Source organism: Mustela putorius, unplaced genomic scaffold, assembly GCF_011764305.1.
Source record: "Mustela putorius furo isolate JIRA1106 unplaced genomic scaffold, ASM1176430v1.1 tig00000788_pilon_pilon_pilon, whole genome shotgun sequence".
Taxonomy (NCBI): domain Eukaryota; kingdom Metazoa; phylum Chordata; class Mammalia; order Carnivora; family Mustelidae; genus Mustela; species Mustela putorius.
The window spans coordinates 4,149,485-4,176,499 of NW_025421481.1; the positions used below are offsets into that span (position 1 = coordinate 4,149,485).

The following is a 27,015-nucleotide window of genomic DNA, read 5'->3' on the forward strand; positions in this document are numbered from 1 at the left end:
ACCAGTCTATGATACTTTGTCATAGTAGCCCGGATGATGATGATGATCTTCATCATCATTGACTTCCTGATTGGTATCAAGAAGAGGAGAGTTAGTAGAAAAGATAAAGCCTAGAACATCTGTAAGATATCTTGGTCTCTCTTGTAATGCCTCTTAATGAAAATTTTGTTTTCAGAAACTATGAAGAACATGTTGTAATCTAGGACTATTTTAAACTTCTTTTTTGGGGGAATATTATAAACTCGAGTATCATTATTAGTGTGTGAAAAGCTCTGTCATTGCTACTTAGGGTTCTTACTGTGAGGTTGGAAATTTTTATAGTACCCTGTGAAACAGTACAGGGTGCCAATGTCACATTCTTTTTTTTTCACCTGATTTTTTTTTTTTTTTCTTTAGAGTAGGCTCAACACCTAGCATGGAGCCCTGAACTCAAAACCTTTAGATCAAGAGTCAGTCACTTAACTGACTGAGCTACCCACATATCCTGCATGTCTCATTTCTACACTTGGAAAATTGAAAAAGGGCATTTGCTTTTACAGAGAGTTTTATACCCTTGTGTGCTTAGCCTCCTGTTGTCTCTTTATTAACTCTAGCCTTTAGCTTTTACCTTGAGTATCCTGGAATGAATCCAAAAGCAGAAAGTCCTGGAAAGAAACCATTTCGTGTCAGCTGTTCCAGAATGTTTGCCTTATGAAACTGGTAGCCATATTTATTCAATTTAGAAGGTTTATTGGTTTTGTGCTAGGCACTGTGCAAGGTTCTGGGAATAAAGATTAGAGATCAAGTTTTTGGCTTTGAGTTGTTCAAAGAGGTTTAGACTGATACATAAACAGGTAAAGATATTGCAGGATGAACACGTGAACAGCTTGCATGGAAGTATTGCTGTACAGCCCTGTATGATCTGCACATCTTATTTATTCATCAGAATAATTATGTAATATACATGGCATTCCTACCTTCATTCTACAAGGGAAGAAGCTGAGAATCAACACATGCCCTAGGTCATTTATTGATAACCGTCAGATTGAAACTTATGTCTTCTGATTGTAAATCTTGTGATCATTGCACTGTACACCAGTTCTCTTCTGATAATTACCTTCTTCTTTTCCTTAAGTGGGGAATTCTTCGGATACAAACGATTATGAGGCTTGTGTTTCAGTAACTGTTATTCTTACACAGGCATGCATTTGAACTTGTTCTAGGATTGTAAAAATCTTCAGCCAATGCATGTACCAGTTTTATAATTTTAGAAGTTTATCATCCACAATTTTTAGTATTTGTTTGCACGAGCCAGTTAAAGAAAGGATTGTTAGACATTCTAAAAATACTGGGGGCAAAACAAATTTATTATGGACTATGGTCATTTATAAACATGCCAGGGAAAGAGATCTAGGTCATTGAATTAAGGATGATAAACATAACCAGTTTTGGTATTGGTTGAATGACCACGTTTATAAATGTACATTTGACAAAGCTGGCTCTGTGTAAGCAAGCATCAGAGGAGCTCAGCCTGGATGAAGTTAAACAGGAACACGAGCTCTGGGGTTAGGTCGATTCACATCTCAGCCCCATTACACACTGCTATGTGGCCTGGGGCTTCTCTTTGGGCAATGACCCATTGCAGTGCCTGCCCCACAGCTAGTACCTTGTTGCAGGGATTCAGTGGGGAGGAGAGGAGCACCTGGCATGAGCACCTTCACTTGGTGAAGGTGGGAATGTGCCCCTTCTCTGTGATCAACACATTAAGACTGGCTGCAATTTGTAAAAAAAAAAAAAAAAAAAAAAAGAAAGAAGAAAAAGAAAAGATAGAAACAAAGAAAGAAAACAGAAAAAAAAAGACAAAAGACCAAAAATTGATCTTGAATGCTTTGAATGCCATGATTATTAAAAATGGAGTCGTAAAAGTGATAGATATTTTAAACTAGTAGAGTAAACTACCTTTAGATGATTTTTATATATTTGTCAGAGAGCGAGCACAAGCAGAGGGAGAAGCTGGCTTCCTGCCAAGCAAGGAGTCTTATGTGGGACTCGATCCCAGGATCCTGAGATCATGACCTGAGCTGAAGGCAGACATTTAACCAACTGAGCCACCCAGGCATCCCTAGATGATTTTTATAATTGTTAATAATATATTGCTTATGTGGTATTTCAGAGTTCATACAGTATTTTAGTAAATAGTATTCTAGTTCATGTGTCTTAAGTTTTACCATCAAACCACTTTTAATAAATGGCAGAAAAAAATAAATACTCTGAAAGAGAATAGTGTAGAGAGGTGTGTGTGGAAGGGGTGGGAAGGATAGTGCAAAATGGCAAGTAGGAAAAATTTTTTTTTTAAGATTTTATTTATTTATTTATTTGACAGAGATCACAAGTAGGCAGAGAGAGAGGAAGGGAAGCAGGCTCCCTGCTGAGCAGAAAGCCCGCTTCGGGGCTTGATCCCAGGACCCTGGGATTATGACCTGAGCTGAAAGTAGAGGCTTTAACCCACTGAGCCACCCCGGCACCCCAAAGAATAGTGTAGAGAGGTGCGTGTGGAAGGGGTGGGAGGGATGGCGCAAAATAGCAAGTAGGACATTTTTTAAAGGCCAGCGTTTTGTCTATAAAAATCACATCAGTTTTCTGGTTTTTTCCATAAACATGTTGCAGTACTATCAGTGTAATATTTTAAATGTTTTGCCATTATAAATGATGGTTCAGGAAGATATGCTTTGTTTACTCCTGTGTTAGACTTTTTTTTTTTATGCATGTCAAGGGAGAATCACTGTCCTACTGGAGCAACACAACAGACTGATGAACTACATTTTGTACTTAGTTCATAGTTGAGGAAATTGAGTACCCACAGTTACACAGCTACTAAATAGAAGAACTGGGAGGTTCTCTATCGGAGGTATCCCGTGTCCCAAGTCTCTAAACCCAGTCTTTTTTTTCTTTAAGAGTTTATTTATTTGGAGAAGATAAAGTGTTTACATGAGCAGGGGAAGGGGTAGAAGGAGAGGAAGGAGCAGATTCCCCACTGAGAAGGGAGCCCAGAGGATGCAGGCTCAATCCCAGTGCCCTGGGATCATGTCCTAAGCCAAAGGCAGATGCTTAGTCAACTGAGCCACCCAGGTGCCCCTCCCCCAAATCCAGTCTTAATGCTACTCCTGCTGTAACCAGATAATACTTACGAACAAGAAGATGGTATATAATGAATAGTGCCGGGTATGAGTTGATGATAAGTAGAATTGTAAGTAGTTCTGTATCCCCAAGCAGTTTATAACTTAATTGGTCTGACAAGATGCTTCCATGAAGGGGAAAGTAAGTAATGATAAAAAAGCGAAGGGATGCAAGGCAAGAAATGTTAGAGGGCCATGAGTAATTGATTTCCAAATAAGCAGTAGAGATGAAAGTTAAGTTCTGAGGAGGAAGCGTTTGGGTTGGGCTGAAGAATATGGAAAGGCTTTGTGGACAGAAAGGGGCTTGATTTTATAGTAGGTAGTATTTCTCTAACCTTTTTCTTCTGGTCTTTTGTTTATTGCTAATAATGGCTGAAAACAATATCTCATTGTAAGCTTAGGCCTATTTTGGCTTTTTTGTTGTTTGAAAGTTATTTATATTTATATAGTTTACCCCAGAGTAATTTCATAATGGCTCATTCAAATTTCTACTCTTTCCTATGCTATCCTTGATAGTGTAAGAAAATGATCTGGCACTTGTGCTCAGATGATTTTTCATTTCATTTACAAGGTTCCTTTTTGATCCCCCCTATAGCTAGCACATTACTTATTTACTTAAAGAGTTTAGCAAGACTTCCCTAATAGGGTATAGTTGACAGTTGGGATTAAGCAGAAAGGGCAAACGGTTGTAAAGGAAGAAGATCATGTTTCATTGTTGATGGGTTAAGGACCAGGTATAAGAGACCCAGAGGAGGCTTGAAGACAGGAGAAGAGACATGGTGTCCCAGTGCAGTTGATATGTGGGTTCAGGGAAGAAACTGTGCCTGTCATGGTGCCAGCTGTACAGCCCTGCACCTCCTTCTGTCATATACTCTTAGGGGTGGAAAGGATTTCAAGGAAATTTGGTCAGACCCCATTCATAAAATGTAAAACAGATATAGAAACAACCTAAACAGACTAGAGAACTTACATAAGGTCTCATAAAAGTGACAGAGCTGGGATGAAACCCTGTGTCTCCTGAATCATAACCAAGCATTCCTACTACTTTCTCTGAAGTGTGCAAAACTCTTGGCTGATAGGAGAGGAGAACATTCCTAAATGTGATAGATAAGGACCCTTTGCTGCTGCTATTCTTTCTAATACACGAAAGTTGTTTAGAGATGGTGAGATTAATTTATCTGATGAAGGAAAGCACATTGTGTCAACGTACAGTACATCAGCATTTCTCAGCCATTTGTGAAGTATGCCCTTTCTGATATCTTCCCGTCTTCTGGATAGCACTATGAGCCAAGAACAATGATACTGAACTTTATTTATTGTGGTTTTTTTATTTTTTATTTTTTTTTTTAAGATTTTATTTATTTATTTGACAGAGATCACAAGTAGGCAGAGAGGCAGGCAGAGAGAGAGAGGAGGAAGCAGGCTCCCTGCTGAGCAGAGAGCCCGATGCGGGACTTGATCCCAGGACCCTGAGATCATGACCTGAGCCGAAGTCAGTGGCTTAACCCACTGAGCCACCCAGCCACCCCTATTGTGGTTTTTTTAAATAAAAATAATGTACTAGTTGTCCTTTTGCAGCTACATAGGGATATTGATGGAGAATCACTTCTGTTCTGAATTCAGTAAGTTGATCCAAGTCAATACAATATGTTATTAAAATAAATATACTTTATTTAGCAAAGATGGTATTTTATAGCTATATGTCTGCCATGGGGTTTGGTGTTATGTGTGATACTGCCATAGAGCTCATTCCCCTGTTCTTTTGGAATTTCCAGTCCAGTTGGGAGGCCAGTTATATGCACACACAGCCTCAAATCTACCATGACTAAAATGGTAATCCCACCAGTGCTCATCCCCACTACACCTGTTCCTACTGTGTCATTAAGTGGCCCCACTGTCTCTTCAGTCACTCATATTAGAAATACTGGAAACCTAACATCACCTCGCCTCTCTTCCCCTTCTTCACTCCCTCACCTAGTCTGGTAGCAGATCCCTCTAACACACCCTTGGTACCCCAGCTGAACTGTCAGCAGACATCTGTTCATCCTTTAATACTACTAACATTGCTTCTTGAGGAGAATCTTTAAGTGTCTTCCTAGATGAGGTGCTCTTTCTTCAGTGCAGTTGTTGGCAGTAAACTTCTCTGTTAATCATTGGCTGTATAGTTTGTTCAAGTCAAGGAACTTACTTTATTTCTCTTTAAAAATCCAGTACAAGGTATATTAGACCCTCAGTTTTTATTTATTTTTTATTTTTTTAAAGATTTTATTTATTTATTTGACAGAGAGAGATTACAAGTAGGCAGAGAGAGAGAGGAGGAAGCAGGCTCCCTGCTGAGCAGAGAGCCCGATGCGGGACTCGATCCCAGGACCCTGAGATCATGACCCGAGCCGAAGGCAGTGGCTTAACCCACTGAGCCACCCAGCCACCCCTATTGTGGTTTTTTTAAATAAAAATAATGTACTAGTTGTCCTTTTGCAGCTACATAGGGATATTGATGGAGAATCACTTCTGTTCTGAATTCAGTAAGTTGATCCAAGTCAATACAATATGTTATTAAAATAAATATACTTTATTTAGCAAAGATGGTATTTTATAGCTATATGTCTGCCATGGGGTTTGGTGTTATGTGTGATACTGCCATAGAGCTCATTCCCCTGTTCTTTTGGAATTTCCAGTCCAGTTGGGAGGCCAGTTATATGCACACACAGCCTCAAATCTACCATGACTAAAATGGTAATCCCACCAGTGCTCATCCCCACTACACCTGTTCCTACTGTGTCATTAAGTGGCCCCACTGTCTCTTCAGTCACTCATATTAGAAATACTGGAAACCTAACATCACCTCGCCTCTCTTCCCCTTCTTCACTCCCTCACCTAGTCTGGTAGCAGATCCCTCTAACACACCCTTGGTACCCCAGCTGAACTGTCAGCAGACATCTGTTCATCCTTTAATACTACTAACATTGCTTCTTGAGGAGAATCTTTAAGTGTCTTCCTAGATGAGGTGCTCTTTCTTCAGTGCAGTTGTTGGCAGTAAACTTCTCTGTTAATCATTGGCTGTATAGTTTGTTCAAGTCAAGGAACTTACTTTATTTCTCTTTAAAAATCCAGTACAAGGTATATTAGACCCTCAGTTTTTATTTATTTTTTATTTTTTTAAAGATTTTATTTATTTATTTGACAGAGAGAGATTACAAGTAGGCAGAGAGAGAGAGGAGGAAGCAGGCTCCCTGCTGAGCAGAGAGCCCGATGCGGGACTCGATCCCAGGACCCTGAGATCATGACCCGAGCCGAAGGCAGTGGCTTAACCCACTGAGCCACCCAGGCGCCCTAGACCCTCAGTTTTTAAATCAGTACATTGAGTGATGGGAGGATTATTAGTTGAATTTGGGGTGTTTATAAAGCATTCCAGCGAAGTAAGGTTGTCAGGATAGACAGAGTTTAGATATTGAAAACCTGAATGCTGTGCAAAGAAAAGAGCAGTTATAGCTGAGCACATGGGTCCACATGGCCTCCCCTGTAGCCACATGTCATCACGTGACTGCATTCTGGCCATTGAAAACAGAAGTGGTAGGTGCCCCTTCCAAGAAGGTTCCCTAATGGAGGGGCATATCATTCCCTAGCTCACCTTTCTGCTGGCTGGAATGAAATCTAAATGATGGGCATTCCCATGGTCATCTGAATGTACCCCGGGCCATGCATCCTATGGTTTGCACAGTAGGAAGCTAGAAGTCTTGCCAGGAAGGGGCATTCCAGGAAGAGGAATGAAATGAAAGGATGCATTTGAAAGTCAGATAGAAAAAGATGACCTGGAAAAGGAGATTGAAAAGGAGTCACCAGAGTGATGGGAGGAAAGCTAGGGAAGTGGTTCAGTAAAGAGGAACTGGGTAGCAGCTACCCAGTTGAGTAAGAGAGAGATGGGGAACAGGTCAGTGGATTCCACAACATGGAGGCCTTGGTAAGACCCCAGACATGGTAAGGGCAGAAATGGTTTTGGAATGGCTGAAGGGTAAATGGAGCATAGAAGAAGTCTCTAAAGAAATTTGCCCTTGAAAGAGAATTTCAAATAGAAGGAACAACTGGCAGAGGGTGTGGAGTGAAGGGAAGGTTTTTCTGAGAGTACTGTAATAAGCTGATGAAAATAGTCCTATTGTGAGGAAATGAGAGAACAGACCAGGTCTTGAGACAGGTTGAGGAGATCCAGAGCAAATGGACAGAGATGGGGGTGTTTGCAAGGAGGAAGGACACTTCACCTCTGGTGAAGGGAATGAAGAAGAATATGGGGCACATGTGTTGGTGGGTTTACAGACTTGGGGTGCAGACATGAGGGAGCTCCTATCTGGAGCTTTCCATTCTCTCCTTTATTTAGCAAGGTCATCAGCTGAAACTTGGTAGACAGTAAGGCCATCACTCCAATATCTCCTTATAGCTTTCAGTCTCTTCCTTATAGTTTTGTTCTGTGCTGTGAGGAGACTCTCCCAAGGTTTGGATGGACCATGTAGCTGCCTGAAAATCCTGTAGTGCCTCTGCTTCCCATGGTACATAGGGCACAATAGTTAAGACACTGTTTCCCTTCTCAGCCCCATTCTCTCCACTTATTAGCTATGCTCCTACCAAAGCCAGCTGCCCTGTTGCCCTGAAACCACTCACCCTTGCTGCTTTTCAGCCTTTGAACATGCTCTTGCAGCTCTGTCCCTTTCTCCCTACCTTGTGAACTCATTTTGTAAGACCTAATTCTCATATTGGGTCCTTTAAAATTTTTTTTTTAAAGATTTTATTTATTTATTTGACAGAGAGAGATCACAAGTAGGCAGAGAGGCAGGCAGAGAGAGAGGAGGAAGCAGGCTCCCTGCTGAGCAGAGAGCCCAATGCGGAGCTTGATCCCAGGACCCTGGGATCATGACCTGAGCCGAAAGCAGAGGCTTTAACCCACTGAGCCACGCAGGTGCCCCTAAATTTTTTTTTTTAAGATTTTATTTATTTATTTGACAGATAGAGATCATAAGTAGGCAGAGGGGCAGACAGAGAGAGATGTCAAAGCAGGCTCCCTGCGGAGCAGAGAGCCCGATGCAGGGCTGGATTCCAGGACCCCTCAGATCATGACCAGAGCCCAAGGCAGAGGCTTAACCCACTGAGCCACCCAGGGGCCCCCCTTTTAAATTTCTTTGATGCCCCTCCTCCCACAGGCCATTAACTATAGCTTTTATTTCTATATCTGTATAACTATCCTTCTATTGTAGTTTTTATATCTGGACTGAGCACAGTGTATGGTGTATATATATATATATGGTAGGCAGTGGGTGAATGGATGAATTTTGATTTCTTTTCCTGTTCCTTTAGTGATTCTTAAGGAAATTAAAATGAAACAAAAATTCTTAGTATTTGATGCAGGGTAAACATTTTTTCCTTTTTTTTTTCCAGGTGGTTCTGGAATGGAGCCGGGATCAATACCACGTTTTGTTTGATTCCTACAGAGACAATATTGCTGGAAAGTCCTTTCAGAATCGGTAAGAAGAGATCAGTTTCGGAGAGCTGCTTCTTTGGACTTGAAGTGATGAGTCATGAGATCACCCTTGTTTTAAATATAGGATTTGAAGTTGAAGGGATTTTTCCAAGTGTAGATAGGGTTTAACCTATTCAAGACCACTTCTATCTGAAGGAATCCTCATATTTTATGACTGAAAAATCCGATTCCCAAAGAATAGTCCTGCCTTGCAGAGTTAGTTACATGATCTCATTATCATTGCCCCAGTTCTGTGAAGTAAAGGTAATTCCATCCCTCTGCAGGATGAGGAACCCAAGTGGCTCCCCTGGCCAGTATTATTCTTTTCCAAGTCCCGGCCTGTATTCTTCTGTTGACATCTTCTTTGACTCTGTTAACCAGGGCCAGTCCCATGGAAGCCACCAGACTAACCCCTCACCCAGCCCTATGATCACCACATCTTGCTGTTCACTGTGAGGAACAACAAATAACCTCATAGGTTGGGTCTTTTTCTCTTTAATGCCAAGAGGCTTCTTGGTGCAGCCACTCTTGGATGCTACCTTCAACCTTTCTTTTCCTTGGAGATTTTTTTCCACCCTCAAAAAAACAGACCTCAGAGTGGAATCAATCTTTTCTTACATCCTCTTTTCTTCCTGCAGCTAAAATGAACTGCAGTCTCCTTTTTGTTTTAATTATTACTTATATTGTTTTATATAATAAAAGCAGTTTATGTCAGTGGTTGAAAACAGAAAAATAAAAGTTTATGCTTCTGTCTGTTCCATTTTTAATTTACCCTGATCTAGAGGAAGCATTATTAATGAATTTTGATTGTAGATTCTTTGGGTAATCATCATTCTAACTTTAAAAAATAAATGGAGTTCTCTCCTTTTTCATTTACTCATTTTATGCAGTACTTATTGACTCTTTTCCGTTCTAACAGTGCACAGTGAATCATTACAGGGCAAGGAGCCATAGGTGACCAGAACAAATGTGGGGCAGCTCACAAGGGTAGCTAACCCCACAAAAGTCTAAATGTCAAAATCCTCCTTGATCCTGACTGTCCATTTCCCCCTGAGGATAGTTCTCATAAATCTTGCCCTGTGCTCTCACTGAACTGGAAAACCTAATGAAACTATAAGTGACTACAGTTGGTATCAGTTGGCACACCCTGACAGTTTCCTGAGAACCTCCAGACTACATCACCAGTTGCTCTGGAGCCCTTCCCCACTGCTTGGAAGCACTTCCGTGTCCCTCTCTTCACTCTATATGAGTGCCTTGTGGTTTCTATCGAATAAGTGGGTTTTTAATTTACTGTACTAATTGGATGTATGTACTGTTACAGTCATGAGTATCTTAGGGAGGAAGGGCTAAGGGATTTTTTGATTGATGTTAAGCTTTACTCTTTGCTTTGTGCCTTATGTGTGAATGACATCCCAAGACTTTGCTCCTTTAACATGAAATGAGTCTTTGAGTCTTCCTCTCTTTTAGTCACTGAGATATAACTCTGCAGTAAAGAATTGTGTAGTCCAGTGGGGAGAATGGCATGTTAAGCAAATAATTCGTGAAGTAGGGAAACTAGGCTTTTCTCTTAGGATGTCTCTCTCTTTCTTTTTTAAAGATTTTATTTATCACTTGAGAGAGAGAGCATGAGCAGGGCGTGAGGCAAAGGGAGAGGGAGAAACAGATTCCCACTGAGTAGGGGAGTCTGACACGAGGCTTGATTCCAGGACCCAGAGATCATGACCTGACCCAAGGGCAGACACCTAACCATTTGAGCCACCAGGCAACCCTTTTAATAGCTCTTAAAAACAGTTTTCAAAGACACTAGGGATCTGCAAAATCAAAACTATTTTTTATAACAATACTAATGTCTTATTTGCTTTTTTTTACTGTGTTGACATTTGCACTGATCGTGTAAAAGCATTGATGGGTAAAACTGCCACACCTTAGCATGAGTCACTATATTCTTTACTACCCCACATTTACATGGGTAGGATAAAAGCTAGCTTCACTTAAAAGTGTTCACGATGAAGCAGTAAAAGTTACTAATTTGATTATATCTTGATCCTTTGACCACACATCTTTTTAATGTTCTTTGTAATGAAATGCACCTGACTGTTTGGTGATTATCTTGAGGAAAAGCCCTGTGTGATTGTTTGAGTTGCAACCTGGACTAGCTGTTCTGTTTCATGGAACACCATTGTCATAACTTGAAAGGACAGATGGCAGTATTATTACTCAGACTTGGTCATTTGGCAGATATTTCTTGACAGTGAACAAAGCAATTCTGTCTCTTGAAGGAAGAGTAGTGGTATTCGTTGCCAGTGATAAAATTTGAGCTTTCAGGTGAAAATAAGAATTTGGGAAATCTTGTTTCTACTATTGTGGGCTTAACAGCTTCACAGTATCATAAAGACTTATCTCTTTAGATCTGTGGCATTGTCCAAAAAAATCACAGTTGTTAATATTGTAGAAAAAAAAATGAAAGAAATACGGCACCATTTAGCAGATCTGCATTAACTCAGTGAGCTCTTATTTTCCAGAGAACCAATACATTGTTATAGGATTATTGTTACAGAGGTTACAGAATCTCGCATGGGTAAAAAAGCCATTCAAAGTGCAAGAAGGACCAATGGATTTCAGTGGAAAAGCACAAAAAGCTCATTAATGTAGCTTCATATTCCACATTGCCACTAATTTTTAAGCAACTACCAGTTACTTTGGTGTAGGACCAGAGAGGAAAACCCACTATTACCTGAAAAAGCTATTACTACTTTTTTGAAGATTTTTATTTATTTGAGAAAGAGAGAGTGAGCAGGTGGATAGGGCAGAGGGAGAGGGAGAAGCAGGCTCCCCGCTGAGCAGGGAACCCAACGCAGGGCTTGATCCCAGAACCTTGGGATCATGACCTGAGCCAAAGGCAGATAGATGCTTAACAAACTGAGCTTCCCAAGGGGCCCCCATGAAAAGGCTAAAATACAACTTTCCTTTCCAGCTAAATATCTGTATGAGCCTGGGTTTTCATTATATAGTTCAACCAAAACAACACGTGGGAGTAGATTGAACATGGAAGATCTGAGGTGCTCGCTCTCTTCTACTAAGTCATTAAGAGATTGGCAGAAATGTTAAACAGTGCTTCTCTTCTCGCTAAATTTTTTTTTGTTGTTTTGGAAAATATTGTTATTTTCATTTAAAAAGTTGTTCATGGGGTGCCTGGGTGGTTCAGCCCTTAAGCATCTGCCTTTGACTCAGGTCATGATCTCAGGGTCCTGGGATCTAGCCTCATGTCAGACTCTCTGCTCAGTGGGGAGTCTGCTTCTCTTTCTCCCTCATCCTCTCTGTTCTCCCTCTCTCTCTCAAATAAATAAATAAAATCTTTTTAAAAAGTTAATCTTGTTAACATGTGAGGAGGTTTTTTGTTTTAAAATGAATATTATAGGGAAGGCTGGGTGGCTCAGTTGGTTAAGCGACTGCCTTCGGCTCTGGTCATGATCCTGGAGTCCCGGGATTGAGTCCCATATCAGGCTCCCTGCTCGACAGGGAGTCTGCTTCTCCCTCTGACCCCCCCCCCAGTTCTTATGCTCATTCTCTCTCTCACACTCTCTCTCAAATAAATAAATAAGTAAAATCTTTAAAAAAAAATGAATATTTTTAATGTGTTTTATTTTCAAATATAGCAAATATGAATAGTTACAACCTATAAACAAAAGCCTTTTGGGTTCTTAATAATTATTAAGTGTGAAATGAATAATTATTAAGTGTTCTTTAACATAGCAGTTCCCAAAACTTCAGTGTGCAGCAGAATCCCATGGAAAGCTTCAGAAAATGCATTCCAGCCCCTGCCCCACCTCCCCACCCCCTGCTGGGTTTCTGAGTCTGGAGGTCTCAGAGGGGCCCACAGAATTTTCATTTTAACAAGTTCACTGGTGACACTGAAGCTGCTGGTCTGGTGACTACACTTTGAGAACAATTCATTCGTGGATTCTTAATGAAATCCAGTTTTCCTACTTTGTTTTCATTTTAGCCAGTTTTCCTAAGAAAAGCTCAAAATGGCTTTTTTTTTTAATTGTCTTTTTTTAATCAAATATTTATCAAGCACCTACTCAACCTACTGTGCCTTATGCTGGGCTCATGCTGACGGTGCACACTTGCAGAAATCACTGTCCTGAAGGAGCTTCAAAACTTTAGAAGGAAAAGTAGCTGTAGAAAATTCACATATGGAGGTCAGCAGTTTTAATCAAACATTCTTGTTCTCTTTCTGAAAAATTTTGTGTATGTGTGTTAAATATTTCTCCTCCTAATTTTAGACTGCATTAAAATATAGTTTGAGTTTTATATAAGGATATTTCGAAATTACCTAATTTTGAAGATGACAAGTAAATGCATCATATATAACATCACGTGTTCTGATATATTTTTAAAATACCATAATATTTATAGGAAATTTTCATTATTTTGCTAGTTTCTCTGCAAGTCTTTTTAATATTATTAGAAATGTTTAAAACAAAGTTCTATATGTCATTAAGAAGTAAATATGTAAATGATCTATTGCTACTAATTTTGTGAGGCATTAAGTCAGTCTGGGACTAGTCTAGTCATCTCTAAAATGTAGGTATTAGATTAATTAAGTATAAAATCTTTTCCAACTCTTTGGATCTAAGGTACCATTTAAGTTTTCTTATCTATTTTATAAAATGTAGAAGTAAGGGGCTACATTCATAGTGTCGTTTATATGTCATAGCGCCTGTATACTCACTTAAACTAAACTGATTAAAATAAAAGCTGTATTACTGTCACTGTGGCTTTGGTTCTGAGTCATAGGTGACTTATTTAGTCTTCAGCTCTAAGATAAAGGCTTTCTTTTCATCTGGAAACTAAGATATAGTGGTCTCGTGGTTAGAAAGAAAGACTCAAACTCACTGTGGCTATGTCTAATAGTAGAAAAACAACTGACTCACTGACCTCGGGCAGATCACACGATCTCCTAGTTTGTTTAACACCAGAGAATTAAATTGATCATATAATACAAGCTTACTAGAGCCAGTACATAAAACCATTATATACTTAATTTTTTCCCCATTTGAACATGTATGGATATTTCCTCATTCTATTAAAAAATTTCTAATAGCAGGTAATTGCTTGAAATTGCTTGTACAGGATAGCTTTGGAATGTGCAATCCTTTTTTTTTTTAATCTTCGGGAAAAAAACCCTTAAAAAATATGTCACCAAAGTAGTTTTTTCAGATTAATTTTTGGTCGAAGCTATTGGGAGTGAGATGACCTTGGATAATTTCGGTGTGAGCAATGCAAGACATTTCTTTTTAATGGAAAAGACTGATATATATGTTGAGGGAATGAACTTTATTTAGCCAACAAGTATATGTTAAATCCCACTCATGTACCAGACCTTATTCCTAGGCATCTTGTGATGACCAAGAGGAACTCGTTTACCCTCATACAGAACTGGCACTTTAGTGGGGAAGGTTTGTTTTTTTTTTTTTTAACTTAAGCATGTGAACTACAACCTGTATATAAACAAAACAGTTATCATTGTGGATTTCTGGACTGGCAGTATTGCTGTATCTGGGAACTTGTTAGATATGCAAGTTCTGGGGCCCCACACCAGACCTAATGGGTCAGAAACTCTGGGTTGGAGCCTAACAATCTGTTTTACAAGCCATAAGGTGATTCTGATGCCTACTAATGTTTGAGAACCATTGGTATAATAACTGCATAAAAGACCTAGCTGAGAAAGCTTTCACTTACTGTTAGGGTGAGGAGAGAGAACCTGAAAATATAGGAAAGAGAGGAAGTTTTTTTGTTTTTTTTTTTTTAATTTAATTTTATTTAATTTTGTGTGTGTGTGTTCCAAAATTCATTGTTTAGAGGAAGAGAGGAAGTTATTAATGCAACAGCGCACAAAATTTATGGTACCACATCTGCTCTAGAAATAGTCTATCTAGTGGAAGATAGACATGCATAAAAACTAGTACAACATAGCGTGCTAAGGATTCATTAGAGTACAGAGTATAATGGAAGCTGCATGGGAAGCAGTACATTCTCTTTGTGGGAGGTGAGGGAAGAGGGCGATCGGGGAAGGAGGAAGTGGTTCAACAAAGCATGAAAAAAAGAGGATATTTTAGGCAGAGGGAGAGGCATGTTTAAAGGCACAAAACCTTGCAAGTCTTACTTTATTGGGGTAAATGATCGGAGTGTTTAAAGCACAAGGTGTAGATTATGACATGGTTTAGATGTCATTCTGCAGACAGTGGTAAACATTGTCAGGAGGGTTGCTAAATGTTCAGTTTTCACATATAGCTGAGTATTAGGTGACTCCTCATTTTTCCCATGAAGCTCTGGGTCCCTGGTTCTCCTTTGACCTTCATCTTCTCTTTTGCTCCTCCCTTTTTCCCCTTGTCTCTGCCACTCTGGCCTTTAGCCCCTTGAACATGCCAGTTAGGTATCTATTTCAGAGCATTTACACGTGGTGTTCCCATTCTCTGAACCTTTCGTCCCCCAGTTATCCACATGGCTTGCTCTCTCACTTCCTTCACATCTTTTTTTTTTTTTTTTAAGATTTTATTTATTTATTTGACAGAGAGAGATCACAAGTAGGTAGAGAGGCAGGCAGAGAGAGAGAGGAAGGCAGGCTCCCTGCTGAGCAGAGAGCCTGATGTGGGACTTGATCCCAGGAGCTGCTCTGTGTGCTCAGCACTTTTCTAATCGATTGGGTACTTTAGGGAACAAAACAGAAAGCTTCCTGCCTTCTTGGAGCTTACATTCTGGAGGAAGGACACACACAGTTACCAATGTAGGTAACAAGTCAATTATTTAATATGTTAGAAAGGTGGTCAGTGCTATGAAGACAAGAAAAAGCAGGGCAGGGGAAGGAGAGGGCTGGGCTGGGAGGGGCAGGACTTGGGGCAGCGGGGAATAAGGAGTGCTGCGGCATAAAACAGGGCTGGGAAAATAGAACTGGGTCATCGTTAGGGAATGTTGGATAATTCCCTTTTTGGTAATTTTATTTAGCTTCTAATTTCTTTTCTGTTTGGCTACATTTGTATCTCAGCACCCTTGTTTGCTAAACTGAGCATGTAGGAGTATAAACTGAGTTTCCAAGATCTCCTGACAATCTTAAAGTGGAGTGATGGCAGCCTCTTCACGGGGTGGTTGTGAGGAGTAAATGGTGCAGAACTGCATAGAGATCTGCATGCATCTTGCAGAGAAAGTTCTCAACAAATAGTCTCCTAGCACCAGTTTGAAACATGCAATTTTATGATATGGTTGGCTGGTTTGATTACCTTTTCATTGTTTCGGGGTTTTTTTCCATAACCTTTGAGTTTAAACCCTTTTATACTCTTATTCCCAAATGTATTGGAAAAATGCATGTAAGCGGAAGACCTGTGGGTTTGCCCTAGGCTCTGTCTGCCGATGCCGATCGATGTGGTTTATACCTGGGTGAATGGCACAGATCTTGAACTACTGAAGGAACTACAGCAAGTCAGAGAACAGATGGAGGAGGAGCAGAAAGCAATGAGGTAAAACTGATTCCTTAAAAACAAAACACACACTGTTCTGAGTACAAGTAACAGTGCATTTCAGAAGGAAAGGTGATGTTCACAATGCTGTCCAAACAAAAATCTGGTAACATTGCTAGCCCCTCTCAAATTCGTGCCATTAGAAGATGTTGTCAGTCATGTATCCAACCCTTGTTTCTTGGTGCCCAAGGAGAACTCAGCCACTTTAGTGGCATCCTGGCCTCACTTTGTAAGATGGCCATTTTATGACTGTGCCACTCTAGTGATGCCTTGCTCTCTGAGAGCCCTAAAGGGAAAGGAGCCTCCCAAGAAAGCCCTGGACTTCTGCTTACTCAGGCTGAGTCCCAGGTGTCATACCTTCAGGAAATAAGGTGTTTGTTATTCAGCATAACTACAAGAGCTGTTAATTCCCTGGGAAAGGTACAATGCCCTTGAATGGAGAGCCTTTAGAGCTAGGGATCTGGCTGATTTTTCTTCCTTTCTGATTCCTTAGCAGTATTTGTTGAGAATTTCTCCATTCATTTCTTTGTAAATGTTAATGGGTGCTTCCCAGTTGCAGGTAATTGGCCAAGTTATACTGCAACAAATTGTCTCTTTCTCTTTGCATTAGAGGAATTTTATACCTTCCCAGTGCATGAAAATGACTTTGGCAACCTGATTTTACTAGTAAAATGTAGAAGCTTGTATGTCAACTTTTTCAGTTATTGTGGAAGGTATGTGATGGTAATAACTTCAGTATATTTAATTGAAACTTAAAATTTTATATATCTTACATGTTGTAAGCATTATATTTCTTAACCTACTGGTTAGTTCCAGGGGAGTAACCAAGAAAATCAATGTTGTCAGTAACCTCTTGTTCACATTTAGGGCTAGTACTAGCCTATGCATATGTAATGAAATATATTTGCTTTCATTAGAGAAATCCTTGGGAAGAACACAACAGAACCAACTAAGAAGAGGTAAGTGTGTTGATTCTCTTCTGAGGAATAGAGGTTGAAATGTTGAAGTAAAACTTCCAGGTTCTAACTTGTTTTTGTTGAATACACAGTATTTTATATTTATTGTCCCTCTTCAATCCCTCATCTGCTAGTTTTTGACCCCCAAATTAAGTGCTTCCATTAGATGGAAAATCTAACAGTGCCAAAGGCATAGTTGATTGAGAACTCTTATCCAGGTTGTACCTAATCAAAGCTTTATCGTTTCTGATAGATTAGTTTTCTGGATGTTAAGGTTTTTCTTCTCTGTCGTTTTCATTAATCTCTCTGGGTTTTCTTTTCTCTTGGTACACTTAAAGTATGATTTAGACCCAGTGTTTTCACTAATTTATTTCCTTGAAAAAGCTGTCATAATGTGGCTATTGTGATTTAAATTGTAACTGATTCTGAATAGCCCTAAAAACAAGATTGCCTCACTGACCAGCAGAAATCTCTGTTAACTGCACTCCCCCCACTTAATTGTTAGACTTATAAGAGTTATTTTATAGAAATGAGCCTGAGGAATTTAGAGATCTTGAAGTGCCCTCTGAATCATTTTTTTATGTTATGTATATTCATTTATAAAATAGTACTGTACTGTATATACTACTGTTAATACCACTGTTAATTTTTTTTAATTTTTAAAATACCGATATTTTTAAAATAAGTACATTTTTAAAGTAGTCAAAGTAATAGTGCCACATTACAGAAAGGTTGAGAGGACAGTGAAAAAAATAGGCTCGCATAATTCTATGGTCTCATTCAGCTGTGATCATTATATTATTCCCTTTTCATGCATGTGTTTATAGTCGTTATTTATAATCTTTTTTTTATAATTTATAACCCATGTACAATTTTGTATCATTTTAAAATTTATATAGTCTATACATATCTGTTGATAAATTATCTTGGTGCTTCTTCTCAGTTGTAATAGTTAATAATATTCCATAAAATAACTACTGTAATTTACTAAATGTTGGGCACTTCTGTATTTCACTATTGTAAATATTTTGTGATCTTATATTTGGGTCTGTCACATTTTCTGTGTGTGTGTGTGTGTGTGTGTGTGTATGTATGTATGTATGTGTTTTCCCTGTTTTGTTTCTCTTCTTCTGCTTGGACTAGATTCCTGAAAGTAAACTACTGAGGAAGAAGCATATGTATAAATTTTTATGGGTCTGAATAAGGACACATGCAAATGCTATAAAATTAATTCTCCAGAGAGGAAATGGGAAATACCCCCCTGCAGTGACACCAGCAGTGTTTGAGAGGAATAGGTGTACTGTGCTTGCACTAACACTGAGTCCCTTTTTTTGAGGGATGCTAATTTAGTAAACAAAATGTGATACCTCATTGTTTCCTTTTGCATTTCTTTAAATATTACTGTGGTTGGACAGTTTTACATATTAACTAGTCACAGCTCCCACTTTGTGAGTTCCCCAGCTGTGTTTTGTCCATTGTTTATTTAGGTATTATGTTTATTCTAGGTATTCCTTTCGTTTAGATAGAAATATCTGAAACATTCATCTTAGAACCTTGTTGCATTTGCTTTTATTTACATTAGTGTCATGTCTTTCCAGTGTATTTGTGAATTGGTAAGTTGTATCTGGTAGGCTGACACTCTGTGAACAGAATTTATCTACTTCCTAATCTGCCTAATGATAGATTTCATTGGAATTATGAAAAATATTTAAAATGGTAGTGAAATGCTTAATTTCTTGTGTACCTTTGAGTTAGTAAATTTTGGTGGCAATTATATTAATAGGAGTTTGAAAGCACTTTCTAAAGCTCTAAAGCTACCCTTGTTTAAAATAATTTTATATCATACTTGCTATCTTTATATTCCTGACAAGATTTGTGTTTATTAAATGTGATTTTTATAGGATATAGAAAAACATCTAGAAAATTTAATGTACAAACAAGCTTTTCAATGTTGATTAATTTTTCAAGAATGTTTTTGAGCATGTTGGTGTCTGTTTCCAGTGAGAAGCAGTTGGAGTGTTTGCTGACACATTGCATCAAGGTGCCAATGCTTGTCCTGGATCCAGCTCTGCCAGCCAACATCACATTGAAGGAACTGCCATCTCTTTATCCATCTTTTCATTCTGCCAGTGACATAGTCAATGTTGCAAAACCAAAAAACCCTTCCACTAATGTCTCAGTTGTTGTTTTCGACAGTGCTAAGAATGGTAAGATCTCCTATGGGTATTTTAAACTCATGTCATCATTGATGGTTTGAATAACAAAATTCTAAATGGAACAGACATGATTCAGTTTTTAAAGAAGTACTTGATAAACTAAAAACATAAAAGGAGAAGCAAAAGAGCTGCCACTGTATTTCAGCCCTAACTTCAGAAAGGGATTCCATATATCTTACTCCCTGTTATACACTTGCCTTTCTGTGCTGTGGTCAGGACCTTAAATTTGATACCTTATTTCGCTTGGCTCTGAGTTATTGTGGAGGCTTATTACTATTATTATTTTTTGCCATATAACTCTTCAGCAAGTTATTTTCTCCAGTTTGAACAGAGCATACTGGAGGATTCTTATTTTACATTCTGAATTATCTGATTATACAGTTTGTTGGTCAGATAATAGAACTGAAATTGTAATTTCTGGATAGAATAATACACACATTCGAGATCCTGTCCTCCCACTTGGCCACTGAGCTGGTGAGCCTGTGTCTACTCTGGTCTGTTGTCTCTCATGCTTCTGTCCTGAGCCTCTCTCCTTGAAGCCTACATGTGTTTCACCTGTATAAAATGAAAACGGTCATGTCCCTTTTACAGCATTGAGTCCTGTTCTTAAGTTCCCATTCTTTCTGTGTCATACCTCCCAGCTTAAATCTTTGAAATATCTTTGATGTGTTCTTCCTTTTTACCTTCATCACTAATAATTTATCTCACCCTGTTACTTGCTTTTGTTTTTCACAAATGATTCCCTCCTTTACTTATCTCACTTTGTCTACACCAGACTGAATTCCTTCACATAGGCCCCGGTGATAGCCGCCTAGCTGCTCTGCCTACCTGTAAAGTTTCTCTCCCATCTCCCTGGCACGCAATCTGAATAAATCAGAAATCTCGGATTTTATTGGTTTGCCTCCTTTTTGAAGACGATAATACAGTAGTATGTATTTGTTTTCTGCATGGATACAGATTCCTCCTCCTGGTGTTCAGGACTCAGCCTTGATTCTGCACTTAGTTCCTCGTTCCCTGCCCTGCTGCATCTCCTTGAGGCTGCCCGTGTCTTCACACATGTGTGGTGCTGTTCTCCTGGTCCTCCTCCTCTCCCAGCCTGCCTCCTGTTCTTTCCAGCCCCACCTCTGTCTCCTTGAAGATCGTGGACAGTACACTCACAATGATTTCATTTATTTTTACTTTCTGTCTCCCTTTTGTACTTGTAATGTGACTCACAACTTAGGTTTCTGTGTGTGTGTGTGTGTGTGTGTGTGTTTAAGATTTACTTATTTTTTAGAAGGGGCAGGCAGAGAGAGAATATGCAAGCAGACTTCATGCTGAGTGCAGAGCCCGATGTGAGGCTCCATCTCATGAGCCTGAGATCATGACCTGAGGCAAAATCAAGAGTCAGATGCTTAACTGACTGTGCCAGCCAGGTGCACCAAAACGTAGTTTTTGATTACACAGGAGTTTATGGTGTCCTCATCTAATTTCTTAATCGAGCACAGAGACCTTATTACTCACCAATTTGTGTCCTGAACAGTGTCTAACATCATGCTTTCTTTCTGACACTTAAGTTATTTGTAATTTGAAAGAAAATTGTAACCTTTCTAAGTGCAGGTATCGCCACCTTTACACTGTAGATTTGTTTCTGAATTATTTTGTATAAATAACATTTTTGTATTTGAGTTATAGTTAAATATATAGGAAAAGTAAAGGGATAACCTTTGACAAATTACAGCAAATTATCTTGATTTCTTGTTTTGCTAAATTTAGCTTTGTTTTTTAAAATTAGTTAAGGTACTTTGATAATGTTTTACCTGAGGAGAAGAAAGAATGACATTATGTTAAGAATTATAACTCAGTTACAACATCTGTGGAGAGAATCTTGGATTTTTCCTCTAATTTTATAACATAATAAAGACTTATGAGGTTGTGAGTTTTGATATAAATAAATTTTATATTAAACTATAGTCTTCTAAGCACTGTTTTTGAATTCCTACTTGGGCTTCTGTTTGACTGCCCTACTTAATCATTTGTTCAGTAAAGATTTGTGGAGCAACTGCTCTGTTTTGGTTGTTGTTCCAGGTAACAGAGAAATAGCAAAGAACAAAAGACAGATCCTGGCCATCAGGGAGCTTATACTTCTAGTGGACCACAGACTCCCTCTTTATTCTCCTCAGTTATCTAGATCAGGGATTGCCAAATTCTTTCTTAAAGAACCAGAGAATACATATTTTAAGGCTTTGTGGGCCAAGAGGCAACATGGAGGATATTATGTAGATATTTTGGATAAGTATTTAACATTTAGCCATTTTAAAATGTCAAAACCGTTCTTAGCTTGGGGCCATACTAAAATAAGCAGTGGCTAAATTTTGGCCCTAGAATGCCAACCCCTGATACAGATAAAAAATTTGTATCCACATTTGATGTTCCATTTATCTCATTTAACCTTTTTCAAGTTCATCATCAAGTGCTGTTGGCTTTTTTCTCTTTCTGAAATGTGTCCTTTCTGCCCCTCCGATTCTGTGTCACTGTACTTGTGGTCTAGGCTCTGTAGAGTAGACAGGACTTCAGCAGTTGCACAGTCTAGTCCTGCAGCCTGGGCCTGGATTGCTCAGCAAAGTGGTTTTTCCGGTCAAGCTTATCCCCTTTGATTTATAGGAAACGAATTTTCTCCTGTGAGAATTCATTTTGCCTTTGGACTACATTGACCTTTACAAGGAATTATGGAGTGCTTCCTTACAGCTTTCTCACACTGGTTAAATTGTACCCGTTGGGATCTTCCAGAACTAATGTAATCTCTTTCCCATGTGACATTTCTTTTCATTCCTATTCTTTTAGCTGTCTCTTAGGGGCTTATCTGTGTCCTAGTTTATTCTTCTCAGAGTGAGCTTTGGTTTCATTTGCTTTTATTTATTTTTTTATTTTTATAGATTTATTTATTTTAGAGAAAGAGAGTGAGCATGGGGGAGGGGCGGAAGGAGAGAGAGAGAAAGAGTTTCAAGCAGACTCCACACCAAGCAAGGAGCCTGATGTGGGGCTCCATGTCATGACCCTGAGATCATGACCTGCGCTGAAACCAAGAGTCAGAAGCTCATCCGATTATACTACCCAGGCGCCCCATGGTTTCTGTTACTTTTAAAGTGTGTCAGCTGGAATAGAACATTTTTTTCAGGTGGTTCATTTGCAGAGAGAGCAGGACTGTTTGTTATTTTTTTAATGTATACCATGTGCCAAGTACTGTTCTCAGAGCTGAAAGTGCAACAGTGAAGAAATGGACAGAAATCTTTGCCTGCATTGAGTTTACATCTCAACAGAGGGAGACACAATAAATACAGAATACAAGTAAAAAGACAAGTGGTGTAGAGAAAAATTGAGCAGAGGAAACTGGGTGATAAAGGCAGACTTACCAAGAAGGTGACTTCCAAGTGAAAATTTCAAGAATATGAGAGGGCCAGCAGTGTGAATATATGGACAAGGAGTGATTCAGTTAAGTGGATGAGCCAGTGCAAAGACCCTGAGTCAGGGGTGTGTTTGGCATATTTCAAGAAGAGCAGAAAGGCCTCTGTGACTGGGCTTTCTATGCCCATGAGTGAACAAGGGAAGGGGGCAAAAGATGAGCCTAGAGAAGTAATGGGAAAACTGGTGGGATCGGCCCTGGCAGCCATGACAAGGACTTTGGCTTTAACTCAGAATGTGATGAGCAGGGGCGCCTGGTGGCTCAGTCTAGGTTAAGTGTCTGCCTGCGGCTCAGGTCATGACCCCAGGGTTCTGGGATCGAGCCCCATGTAGGGCTCCCTGCTCAGCAGTCTGCTTCTCTCTCCCCCCTCTGCTGTTCCTCCTGCTTGTGTGCTTATTCTCTCTCTGTCAAATAAATAAAATCTTTTTTAAAAAAACGCAGTGAGCAGTTATTGTAGGGTTTTGAGTATAGGAGTGATGTGATTGAACTCATGTTCCAAAAGGATCAGTCTGGCTGCTGTGGTGGGAATAAACTGAGGAGGGGCAAAGGTTGTAACAATTCAGGTAAGGGGGAGGGTGGCGTGGATCAGAGTAGTGGTGAGGAGAGGTTGGATTCTGGGCATTTTGAAGGTCAGCCCAACAGGATTTACTCATGGGTTGGTGTTGGGGAATACCACTTTTCTTATCCTAAGTCCTCCAGTTCAAAAGCACAGAATTACAGTGGAAATTCAGTATGGCCATAGTACATTGTTGACATACTGACCTCGCCCTGGACTTAAAACTCCTAAGTCTTTTTTAAAAAACTTAATAAAGGGATGTCTGGTTGGCTCAGTTGGTAGAGCATGTAAGTCTTGATCTTAAAGTTGTGGGTTCAAGACCCATGATGAGGAAGATGAAAAAGAGAAGAAAAAAGAAACAATACACGCTAATGCTCAAATACTTGCCAATTTATGCTTACATAGTTGGTTTTTGGTGCCAAGTTAAAGGTCTTTGTAGGAGGTTTCATTTTGCTAGGTTTGACTTGTTGTTCCAAATAGTAAGAACTTTGGGGAACTCCTAGTACATTATTCAGAATAATTACTTCTCTGTCTGCTTCGTGTAAATCCACACATTCTTCAAGCATGTCTTCTGTGTCTTCTAAAACTTTGATGGATCATTGAACAAGACAGAACCTATGGCAGACCTCTAAATCCTCTCTTTACGTTGATAGTAGTTTTATGATTTCATTCTTTAGTCAGAATTGGTTTATTCTCCACCAAACTTGAGATCTAGGCTAAGTCTCTGTTATATCCGTAAAGATGACATGAGATGTCATTAGTTACCTTTGCTGAGATTATTTACAGATAGCTAAACCACATCTATTAGAATGCTCTGATCGACCAGTGCAGAACCTCCCATGTCAGTGGGGGTTGGGGGGAGCCAGGGAGGTGCATATCTGATAAATAATGAACTCCTACTCTTAATGCTCAATGCTTCCCTTAAAGATTAACAGTATACTGCAAAAGCTTTCATTTTTTTTATTGCTCACCAATTTTGTTTTTTACAATACATCTGAGACTCTTGCCCAGAACTGACAGCCATCTTGCCAGGCTGGACCCTGCTTTTTTCTATGACCATTTTGCAGATTATAGCCCTCTGACCTCTCTTCTGTTTTCTAAGATCTGGGATCTCCATATGTGAGGATCAAGTTGCTGATTTTATTTGTCCCTCTCATTTAGGAACTCTCTCCCAGTTGGGCTGTGTCATTGGCCCTCTCCATCCTTAACTTAATCTGCTCTATTCAGCCTTACCAGATGAATATTAGGAATTCCTTGTGACCGTTGGGGAACCCTAGAATTTAAAGTCACTCCCCGCTGTTAATCTAGATGCCTTTGGCCTGGCTGTCAAGAGCTCCCTTCTGGTTACCCTTCTTGTACTCACCACTCCCAAATGTTTTATTCTATCCAGGGTTGTTTTTTTTTTTTTTTTTTTAAATTAAATATGTTTGCTCTGACATCTGTGATTCTGTCATTCTATCATTTTCATGTTTCTGCTGCCTATATGAACTTCCTCTTCAGTACCGCAGAATTTAACATTTAATTGTGCACTGGTATTACATCATTCCCCTTTTGTTGGATGGGTTGAACTTGTCTCCCCCAACCACCTGTTTTTGAGACCATGTATTTTACTGCTATAACAGCTCTCAAAATATTGTGTAGTGTTTTTGGCAGGTATCATAGTTAAGTATTCATTGAAAACATGCTTGCTTATTGTATTCTTTATTGTAGTTGAAGATGCCCAGAGTGAAATATTTAAAGGAAACAGCAGACATACAGTTTGGAGGGGCTATTTGGTATGTTATTTTAAATTAACTGTATTTATGCAGTAGACTAGAATAAAAGTATAAGTAGTAAAGCTGTTTTACCTTGAAAGGCTAATTAATGTATACTTTTTCTCTGAGCCTGGCTTATAAGTATTAATGAATGCTGATTTAAGTAATCTTAATATTCTGATTTTGAGGCTATAAGTTTTCACCAGCCTTATGATGTGGAAAGTGAGTTGTGTTTTCCCCCTCTTATTTTAGACCACAGATAAAGAAGTCCCTGGGTTAGTGCTAATGCAAGATTTGGCTTTTCTGAGTGGATTTCCACTGACATTCAAGGAAACAAATCAACTAAAAACAAAATTGCCAGAAAATCTTTCTTCTAAAATAAAACTGGTAAGAGCATAGGAAACAGAGCAACGAGTATAGCACATTTCATTTAATGCATGACTCTTCTCTTGTGGTCCATTTCGTTATAGTAGAGCTGACAGTCATATGCACAGAGGGTCTCTTCTGCCACAGGATTGTCATGAAGATGGCTCTTTCTTTACAGAAGATCCTTACTCTTTACTTTTTATTTGGGCAAAAATTTAAGAGTCTTGGTTTGCTGGTTTCTCAGACAGAAACATGATTCATTTGTTTAACAATGCAACCTGTGTATTTATTAAGAGCCTTCACTCATAAAGGGAGTATGCTTCAGATATTTGGAATGGTTGATAATGTGAAACCTTTATTCATAAATAGCTAATCAAGCCACTAATGTATTTGGGGATTTATACCTATTAACTCTTCACACTTTGATGCCATTAGTTAGAGTTGACTTTGGAGGCTGCCCCTGAGACATGCCTTTACCTTAACATTTATTGTTTTTAGACCCACTTGCCCTGTTGTATGGTGTTCTTTCCTTCTGACCTTATGTCAAGATACCTGTAGTTCTGTCAGAAGCATTGCAGATTGTAAAACGTGAATACTTTTCTTCTAGAACAGAAGGCATAAAGATCTGGGCTCAGAATTTTTTAGGGTCTGGTTTTCTTCATTAAAGAACAAGGAAACATTCTTTGAATTTTGCCACATTGATCAGGTTCCTGACTCTTACTTCCTTCTGTTGGTGTCAGTTAACAATTGGAGGTGCAAGATGGAGATGGCAGGGCAGTGGTAATGGAGAGCCTTGTTCGGAGAGTTCTTACCTAGTTCCTGTCTTGACCATGTTTTTTAATGCCCTGCCCCATCCACAACGTTCCCTTTAACTTGTCAGAGAGTGCACAAGTGGGGGAGCAGCAGGCAGAGGGAGAAGCAGGCCCCCCCACTGAGCAGTGAGCCTGATGCAGGACCCTGGGATCATGACCCCAGCTGAAGGCAGCTGCTTAACCAACTGAGCCACCCAGGCATCCCAAGAATGACATTCTTGAATCTGTTTATATGATTGCAACTGTAATATGGTTTTTAAAAAAAATTCTAATTAATTATTTATTTATTTGAGAGAGAATGAGAGAGAGAGAGCATGAGAAGGGGGAGGGTCAGAGGGAGAAGCAGACCTCCCGCTGAGCAGGGAGCCCAACCTGGGACTCGATCCCGGAACTCCAGGATCATGCCCTGAGCCAAAGGCAGTTGCTTAACCAACTGAGTCACCCAGGCGCCCTGTAATATGTTTTTAAAGGAAAGAAGGTTCGTGACGTATCTCTGTTCCCCAGTCAAGTTTGACTTTTCTTTGCCTGCTGCAGCTGCTTCCCAGTGTTTGCTGACACACACACGGGTGGGTGCTGCCAAAGAATGCCAGTCCAAGTAGTTGTTGATCCTTCAGCAAACTGTTTTTGGGTGGTATGGAGTGTGGTGTGTGCGTAGAGGTAGGGTGGGGTAATAACTTGATTTGGATGAGGAGTACCAACAGGCTCTGCGCACAGTGATGTGCCCCCTTGTACTGT

General features: G+C 39.5%; 1 protein-coding gene across 2 annotated transcripts in view; it reads left to right on the forward strand.

The window, feature by feature from the left end:
- The window catches only part of GNPTAB (N-acetylglucosamine-1-phosphate transferase subunits alpha and beta), a 76,798-nt gene that overhangs the window by 20,299 nt on the left and 29,484 nt on the right, over positions 1 to 27,015 (forward strand). For both annotated transcript variants that reach the window (XM_045084787.1, XM_004742981.3), the window contains exons 2-7: positions 8,580 to 8,665; positions 16,059 to 16,178; positions 17,096 to 17,137; positions 19,136 to 19,341; positions 25,059 to 25,123; positions 25,355 to 25,489. In XM_045084787.1, coding sequence (XP_044940722.1) covers positions 8,580 to 8,665; positions 16,059 to 16,178; positions 17,096 to 17,137; positions 19,136 to 19,341; positions 25,059 to 25,123; positions 25,355 to 25,489 — 654 coding nt within the window. The remainder of the gene's footprint in view (positions 1 to 8,579; positions 8,666 to 16,058; positions 16,179 to 17,095; positions 17,138 to 19,135; positions 19,342 to 25,058; positions 25,124 to 25,354; positions 25,490 to 27,015) is intronic.